The 9,784-nt window shown below is 37.4% G+C and overlaps 1 protein-coding gene across 1 annotated transcript in view; it reads right to left on the minus strand.

The window, feature by feature from the left end:
* Nucleotides 1-9,784, minus strand: part of LOC106872128 (alkylglycerol monooxygenase) — a 33,477-nt gene that overhangs the window by 10,202 nt on the left and 13,491 nt on the right. Inside the window, exons 4-7 of the mRNA XM_014918998.2 lie at nucleotides 9,207-9,310; nucleotides 7,949-8,044; nucleotides 6,276-6,408; nucleotides 3,615-3,694 (exon numbers count right to left, since the gene is read on the minus strand). Coding sequence (XP_014774484.1) covers nucleotides 3,615-3,694; nucleotides 6,276-6,408; nucleotides 7,949-8,044; nucleotides 9,207-9,310 — 413 coding nt within the window. The remainder of the gene's footprint in view (nucleotides 1-3,614; nucleotides 3,695-6,275; nucleotides 6,409-7,948; nucleotides 8,045-9,206; nucleotides 9,311-9,784) is intronic.

Consider the following 9,784-nt stretch of genomic DNA (forward strand, 5'->3'; position numbering starts at 1 on the left):
CATCGATGAAAATCCACTGTCACATATAGAAAAATTAATAATTAAAAGCACAATAAATGAGTATAATATAATAAAAAGTAAATATCATAAGATACAGATAATAAAATGACTACACGTGTTTCATAACTAATTTTCAAATAGAAAGGAAATTTAAATCGATTAAAATCAATTAAAATTATCGAAAATAAATTCTATTCAAAAATATATATATATATATGTGCAGGTGTGATTCTGTTGTAAGAAGTTTGTCTCTCAACAACATGGTTCTGGGTTCAGTCCCACTGTGTGGCACCTTGGGTAAGTGTCTTCTGCTATAGCCTCGGGCTGACCAAATCCTTGTTAGTGGATTTGGTAGATGGAAACTGAAAGAAGCCCATCGTATATATATATGTATATATCCATGTGTGCGTATTTCTGTGTCTGTGTTTGTCCCCCTCCACTGCTTGACAACTGTTAGTGGTGTGTTTACATCCCCCTCACTTAGTGGTTCAGCAAAAGGGACCGATAGAATAAGTACTAGGCTTTAAAAAAATAAGACCTAGGGCTGATTTGTTTGACTAAAACCCTTCAAGGTGGATCCCCACCATGGCTACAGTCAAATGACTGAAACAAGTACAAAATAAAAGATATATATGTGTGTGTTTGCATGTGTGTGTGAGTATGTGTGTGTTTGTGTATATATATGTGTGTGTGTAAGTATGTATGTATGTATGTGTTTCTTTCCTCTTTTACTTGTTTCAGTCATTTGACTGTGGCCATGCTGGAGCACCGCCTTTAGTTGAGCAAATCGACCCCAGGACTTATTCTTTGGAAGCCTAATACTTATTCTATCGGTCTCTTTTGCTGAACCGCTAAGTTACGGGGGACGTAAACACACCAGCATCGGTTGTCAAGCGATGTTGGGGGGACAGACACAGACACATAAACACATATATATACATATACATATATATATATATACGACGGGCTTCTTTCAGTTTCCGTCTACTAAATTCACTCATAAGGCTTTGGTCAGCCCAAGGCTATAGTAGAAGACACTTACCCAAGGTGCCATGCAGTGGGACTGAACCCAGTACTATGTGGCTGGTAAGCAAGCTACTTACCACACAGCCACTCCTGCGCCTATGTGTGTATATATAATATATATATATTATACACACACACACACACACACACACATAGACATAAGCCTTGTCAAGCACCAGTCACTGATGTTACCCTTGACTGAACCAATGAGATTGTTTTCTGGTCAAAACTCAGGTACTCAGTTAAAAACAAATAAGCACTGAGTCCACTGAACCAATGGCTTTATAAGGGAATCAACCAACTGGAACAGTGGAAAACTGACAAAAACAAGTTACCAAGTCCTTTAACAACAATAAAATGAGAAAATCAACCAACCAGAGCACTGGATCTCAACTAAATCAAAATGTTTAACAAATAAATGATGTCACCAGGAAGTCAACTAGCCAGAATGCTGGACTTTGCAAAAACAAAAATATTTGACCAAGACATTCATGACATATTAAGGTGGCCAGCCAAATGGAGAAAAACAATCAGAACTCGATCCTTTACCATAAAACACACACACACACACACACACACAAGCACACATATATATACACACACTCACAAAGCAATTTTAATGTAAAATATTTTGAACTCTTACGACAGAAATTGCCCCCAAATTTTTTTCTTTCCCTCTATTTTTTTCTCTTACTCTTTTTAAAAAGTTCATTGTATCTAATTGTTAATATAACTCAATATTGCTGGACTTTCAGTCATGTGACTGTTATGAACTTAATTGAACATTTGAACTTATTTTAATGTCTATCTCCCTCGAGACTTTAAACTTTCCTAAATTCTTTTCTTATTCATATCTTTATTTTTGTCATTGATAAACAAAACATTATCAAAACCGGTTTGGTATTTGAATAAATCTGTTACAAAATTTTAAAATAATCACATGTTTTAGATTCAGGTGCATTTTGAAACTCTGAAACAATTTCTCATATATCATCATCATCATTCAACGTTCACCTTCTATGCTGGCATGGGTTGGATGGTTTGACAGGAGCCAGCCAGGTAGAAGACTACAGCAGGCTACTGTGTCTGTTTTGACATGGTTTTTATGTCTGGATGCCCTTCCTAACACTAACTACCTTGCAGAATGAACTGAGTGCTTTTACATGGCATATATGTGTGTGTAAAAAGCATCCAGCACACTCTGTCAAGTGTTTGGCCTTAGGAAAGGCATCCATCTACAGAAATCATGCCAAAGCAGACATAGGACCTGGCGGAGTCCTCTGGGTCATCTCTTCTTGTCAAACTGTCCAACATATATACTGTTGAAGGTTTTTTGAACTGTGATATTTGCCTTGAGAAAGCATGACTTATAGGCATATAGTGCTTGAAAAACACAGTTACTGTCTGAATAAATAGGTATACATTGATTGTTGGTTAACTCGTTGAACTAAAGGTTCATCTCAATCATCACATTGTGTAGTGTATTCAGTTAAGACGCTGAACTCTCACTGACTCAGTGAACCTAGAAATAAATAGGTACAATATGGAGCTAGAATGCACCATTGTACCAGGAGCACAGTACAATTAACAATCCATTTATTAGCTTGCAGTACTGAATTGAGATCTTTATTTTTTGACTCAGAAAATGTAACAGGACACTGGTAGCTTCTCAAGGTAAACTTTGAAGACTTCATCTGGATAATTTTTATGCAATGTTATGTACTATGCTGTCTTATGCTGATATAAATAAAATAAATGCGCCCTTTTAAAGCCTAGCCAGGCTCATGGGCCCGGTTTCCCGGTTTCAATGGCATATGTATTCCCCGCTGGACAGGACGCCAGTCCATCGCAGCGTTACTCATTTTTGCCAGCTGAGTGGACTGGAGCAACGTGAAATGAAGTGTTTTGCTCAAGAACACAACGCATCGCCTGGTCCAGGAATCGAAACCACAATCTTACAATCATGGTGCTGACACCCTAACCACTAAGCTATGTGCCTCCACTTATGCTGATATAGTTACATATAACAGTTGACTCAGTAGATATCACACAAGGTTATCCACCATCTTCCCAACAACAATAACTTTGGTCACTTTTTTTAATTAAATATCTTTACCACCTGTGGACATGCTTATAAAATCAAAAACAACTTAGTACCCATGATATTCAGGATCTTTTTTCATGCTCAGAAATATCACAGTATACAATAAAACACCTCACATCAGTTGTCAGCTGTCAGAACACTGCATCCTTCAAAAATTTCATGTTTCCTAAAATTCATCAATACTGTTCTTGACATGCATATGCACCCTTTCCTTTCCGTGGTTCTTTTGTTGTTCACTTTTCTGTCCTTTTGTGTTTTATTCTGTGTACTATGCATGTACTTCTAGCTTTCATTACTGTCTTTCATTACTCGACTTATTGCTGCTTTCTGTTCCCCTTCTTTTATCCTTTTCTGACAAGTTGTAGTGCATGTGAGCACTGTATACAACAGGCTCATTATTATTTTTTTTTAAACTTTGAGAGTATGGTATGTTACAAGTTGATAGAAATGACAGATTTTCATATTGCCACAAAGAAACACTTACCTGTACTTTAAAAGGTTCAAAAGTGTTGATGGGTGAAACCAGACCAAAAATCACCTCTTCTTCCTCAGCTTGAAAAGTCCCTGTGCATGAATATCAGTTAAAAACATATGTATATAGACATAAATTCATACTTATATTAATGAGGTCAAGCTTTTTTTATCAGGAAGTATTTTAAACATTTTCATCTATCGATAGGTATGTAAACCCATTTATGCATTCAGTACTTTTAATAAACTGACATAAGTTATTAAAATTGCACATGTTGATAGAGTATCTCTACTTCTGTAGTAACTCTTTTACCTATTCTTCTTCATTGCCTGAAAATAATGAGTCGCAAGCAGAAGCGACATTCCTTCATTTAATTCTTGAAAAAGGTGGGTTGCAGGCTGTCTGATATCCACAAAAGGCTATAGTTTGTTTATGGAGATAACATTATTAACAAGAGCAAAGTACATCGATAAATGAAGTTTAAACTCTTTAGCATTTAAATCAGCTGTATCCAGCAACAAATATTTTACCTGTTTTATGTTCAAACCAGCTAGATCCAACTTCTCTCATCTATCCTACAATGTCATTCTAAAATTATACAGTCACACCATCAAAATATTGAAGGTACGAGATTATGCAAGATTAATTCAAAACAATGTGAATAAATAAGCATTACACTTGACAGAATGAAGGCTTAGTGGTTAGGGTATTCAGTTCATGACCGTTGGGTTATGAGTTCTATTCCTGGTGGTGTCTTCTATCCTTGAGCAAGACACTTTATTTCATGTTGTTCCAGTCCACTCAGCAGACAAAAATGAGTAGTACCTGGATTTCAAAATGGTTGATATTTTCTTCAAACTTTGCTTTTATTACATTTATTCAAACACCAAAGAATCCCTCTCAACACATGGCTATGATGCTCTCCCACTACTCCTGCTCATGATCAGAGACACACATATTGTCAGCCACTAAGGGACATGCTTAAGTGGTTAAAGTCAAGCAAATCTGCGATATCGAACAGAATATTTGCTATAATGATATTTCTGCTTCAGCAGCTCGGTACTGAATCAGTCTGAAATGTAATGGAAAATAGGTCAGTTTCAGAACATTGATGTCCAGGTCACAAAAGCAAAGTTTGAAAGGGAATAGTAGCCATTTCCTTCTGTTTCTAGATAGAAGCAAATAACACTTACTGATCAAAGACAAATAATAATAATAATAATAATAAAAAAATAAAATGTTTGTTACATGGTATTATTCACTTGGTTATATTGGCATCTAGTATGTTCATTGATGTTCCTCACTGTAGTTTTCAGTGGAATTTAACCCTTTAGTAGCCAGATTATTCTATCAAATGTAATGCTTATTTACCCACAATATTTTGAATTAAATATGCATTATCTCATAGTTTTGAGATTTTGATGTTGTGGTTATTTATTTCCAGAATGTGAAAGGGTGAACCTGGCTGATTTGAATATAAAAGAGGTAGAATATTTGGGCTAGGATGAGAAACAAATCTTTCTCTGGAAGGGTTAATAGTTTGTAATCAGTCAACAGTGGTCCAGTGTCCTAATGCCAAAGGCACTTGCTTCTAGCAGGCTCAGTGTATCTAGCTGTAAATATGCACCATGGAAAATTACAAGGAGAATGAGCACTGTATAATTTAAAATTGTTTTGTTAGCATTCTATGCTTACTTAAAGGTATTCTGCTGGCTGAAAGAGTGAAAATAATACGTTGTCTTATAGTTAGCTTGAAATAAAGATTGACTGTTATGTAAACCTCCTCGAGAAGGCTGGAAATCAGAGCATTTTCCAATCAATGTTGGATGTAGAGGGTTTGTTGGACACAGTGTGAGACGACTGTTGTTATCGTTAGGCCTAACTCATCGTAAGGTAAATACCACCATGACCAATATCCTAACTACAGTGGAGAAGGCTAGCCACTGGATTTGGTTAAAAAAGAGACGATGAGTGATGGCGAGAGAAATATTGAGCTTTATTTAATAACCAATTGATCTAGCAACCGGGGCCTCATATCAGTGAGTGGGGCTGGTGCACATTGATGGCGTCGAGAGGTAGGCCCCGAAACAGCGTGCATTCTCTCCTGATAACCCCATACATTTGCTGGCTTCTGATATGTGGAGTTCTTGACTGGTAGCACCACTTGCATATGCGAGTTGTTTGCAAGACATGCTTGTAATGAATCTAGGCATTAATTCTGATTCAGAATGCATGTAGAGGCTAATATGTAATAGTGCATTCGATATTAACCTTTTAACATTCAGATTACCCTGCCAGTTGTTATGTTTATTTCCCGACATTGTTTTGAATTAATCATGCATTCTCTTGTACGATCACAATGATGTGATAGTTTACTTTTAGAATGACATTGTAGGCTAGGTGTGAGAGATCAAATGTGGCTAGTTTGAACATAAAACAGGTAAAATATTTGGGCCTAAAATAGCCAGTTTGAAAACTAAAAGGTCAGACACATCTGGCACAAGTGTTCACCCTACAATTGTTGGATTACTTACTCATTTGTAAGAGATTCCACTACCAATTTCCTTTCCAAAATTTTGAGAGTTCAAAGATGATCAATAGAAATATTTAGAAGAAAAAATAAGAAATAAAAATAAATGTAAATAAAAAAATGAAAATATTCTGAGAATTTACCAAATAATTTGTCCCAAATTATAAGGCTTCCACCATAATTTTTGTCAATACAATAAGGATTTCTTCCATGGTGAACTCTATGGTGACTTGGTGTGTTTAGAAAATATTCAAGTGGTCCAAGAGATCGAATATACTGAAATAAGGAATGATATAAATTGATTAATTATTTGCATAACATGAAGAAAATCCCAGAAGCACTACTTTTGGCCTAACCTGCTGGAATGTTCTCCAAAGCAAGATTTAGTATATTTACATACACATAATATATGTTCTTTCTGCTGTTTTTCTCCAGGAAACCTATGAACAAAGGCATTCCAGTAGTGACCAATCCATCTTTTTCCTATGTACAGAGAACCCAAGAACACATTATCCATTGTGTTATTTCCATAGTAGATAGTCAGATTCAAGGGGATTTGGCTGCTACATCCAGTAGTTTGAGCAACAACTTAAAGGCTCCCTTGTTAGCTCGACACAGTATGTAACATGATATTTATAGTGAAAGGTATAAGTAAATCTTCATGGGTTACTATCAAATCATCACATTTTGTATGTGGTAAGTTTTATAAGGTATCTCAACATGGGCATAACTATGTGGTTAAGCAGTTTTCTTTGCAACCATGTGGCTCTGGTGAACCTCACTATGTAGCACTTTGGACAAGTGTCTTTTGCTACGACATCAAGTTGACCAATACCTTGTGAATAGGATTTAATAAATAGAAACAGTGCAGTGGCCCATCACACACACACACACACACACACACACACACACACACACACACACACACACACAAGATATGCCTGGGAAATTATGCATTGTCCACCATATTCTCCAGACCTCACACCTACAGATTACCATTGCTTTAGAAGTTTACAAAATTATTTGAGTTGATACTGTGTGATAGATGTGAGTATCACCATCATACAAGTAGCGTTATTTTTTTAGTCTTCTGTGAAACATATCTGACCAAGGGGGCATCTAATTTTACTTGGAAACAGGTGAGGGTTGGTGACAGGAAGGATACCCAGCTGTAGAAAATCTGAAACAGGAAGAGCATTCAGCTGTAAAATCCCTTCTCATCTAACCCATACTAGCATGGAAAAATGAATGAATGAATGAATGAATGAATACTCTTTTACTCTTTTACTCTTTTACTTGTTTCAGTCATTTGACTGCGGCCATGCTGGAGCACCACCTTTAGTCAAGCATATCGACCCCGGGACTTATTCTTTGTAAGCCTAGTACTTATTCTATCGGTCTCTTTTTGCCGAACCGCTAAGTTACAGGGAAGTAAACACACCAGCATCGGTTGTCAAGCGATGTTGGGGGGAGAAACAGACACACAAACATATACACACGCATACATATACATATATACGACGGGCGTCTTTCAGTTTCCGTCTACCAAATCCACTCACAAGGCTTTGGTCGGCCCGAGGCTATAGTAGAAGACACTTGCCCAAGATGCCACGCAGTGGGACTGAACCCGGAACCGTGTGGTTGGTAAGCAAGCTACTTACCACACAGCCACTCCTGCGCCTGTAGTAAAAATACTGTGTAGTAAAATACAAATTTCTGACAATAATTGAATATTTATCAATGAAAAGGTTAAGAAGCCGGTAGGATGTTTCTTGCTTCAAAGAGGAAAGTTTTATAATTGTAATGAATGACTTACTTCTGTGTGAATCCAAAACTGGTAAAGCAGATTTAATTGCTCATGTACCATATATATAGATACTGGGATAAATAATGCCATCGGAGTATAGAACGCCTGTATGAGAAAAAGAGTAAAACATAGATAATAATATTTAAGAAAAAACTAATACTTATGTGTTACATTGTCATAACATTTAAGACTCAACTCAGGTCTATGGTAGAAATCACTTGCTCAAGGTGAGGCTTAGTGGGACCAAAACTACAACACCTTGATTATAAGGCAAATTACCTAATCACTAAGCTATGCAACAGCACTCAGAGTTGTTGGCAAATAGATTCTTCAGTCCTCCTTTCAAGTTTGCTCTTTAGGAGAAGACAAATAAAACGATGTTGGAATTGAACTAATAAATAAATGCAGGGATTATAGAAAAAAATATTAATGGAATGAAGGCTTTTGTTTTTGTCTCAAAGTAAAAACTTCTGGAAGCAATTAACATTTGAAATGCTATGTTTGCAGAAAAATGTGTAGGGTTGAGGAAGGAAAGGTGCTTATGGGGTAGGGAACATAACTGACTATAATCACATTGAAGATAACAATGATGATGGTGGTAATGGTGGTGAAGGTAGTGATGGTGGTGATGTTAGTGATAGTGATGATTGTACATATAGAAGTGGAGGTTGCAGTGGGGGTGATTATAATATTGGTGGTGGTGGTGGTGGTGGTGATGGTGGTAGTACTGGTGGGTATACTGGCGGCGAGCTGGCAGAAACGTTAGCACACCTGGCGAAATGCTTAGCTGTATTTCGTCTGCCGCTACGTTCTGAGTTCAAATTCCGTCCAGGTCGACTTTGCCTTTCATCCTTTCGGGGTCGATTAAATAAGTACCAGTTATGCACTGGGGGTCGATATAATCGACTTAATCCGTGTTTGTCTGTCCTTGTTTGTCCCTTCTGTGTGTAGCCCCTTGTGGGTAGTAAAGAAATAATACTGGTGGTGCTGTTGTTGTTGTTGTTGATGCTGCTGCTGCTGATGATGATAAAGGTAGTGGCGGCAGTGGTGGTGATGGTGGATGGTGGTGGATGGTGGCAGTAGTAGTGATGATGATGATGATGATGATGATGATGACAAAGCTGGTGAGTGGTAATGATAGGGGAGGCAGTGGTGGTGGTGATGAGATGATGAGATGATGACGATGATGATGATAATGATGATGATGATGACTATAATGCTGAAGATTAAAACACTGAATTTAGTTGTACATCAGCCCTGTACCTACCCAACCACTGTAGACCTGAAAGACCGATTGTCTTGTTGCTGTTGAGAAGTTATAGTCTTCAGAACTGTGATGTACTTGGTGAGCAGACCATAGGATACTAGTCTCTGGAAAAATAAAAGACAAACAAGGGGGTTAGGAAATAACGAAAGAATGATCACAACAAATTAGGGTCACCATATAGTATTAAAATTGAGCTGTCAAAGTCATGTCTGTATGGAAAAGTGGACATAAATATGATGATGATGATGATGATGATGATGATGATGATGATGATGATGATGACGACAGTGGTGGTGGTGGTGGTAGTGAGGTTGATGATAATGATCATGATAATGACAACGAAGACGATGATGCTGATGATGCTGATGTGGTGGTGGTAGTTGGGGTGGTTATGGTGGTTGTGGTAGTAGAGGTGATGGTGCAACAGCTGGTGTTTGTGGTAGTGGTGGTGGTGGTAGTGGTAGCAGTGCTTGTGGTGGTGGTAGGTATGCTTGTAGTCATGATGATGATAATGATGGTGATGATGATAATGACAATGGTGATTTTGATGAAGATGTGCTGAGATCGGAAGAGCACAC

This window comes from Octopus bimaculoides, chromosome 4, assembly GCF_001194135.2.
Source record: "Octopus bimaculoides isolate UCB-OBI-ISO-001 chromosome 4, ASM119413v2, whole genome shotgun sequence".
Classification (NCBI taxonomy): domain Eukaryota; kingdom Metazoa; phylum Mollusca; class Cephalopoda; order Octopoda; family Octopodidae; genus Octopus; species Octopus bimaculoides.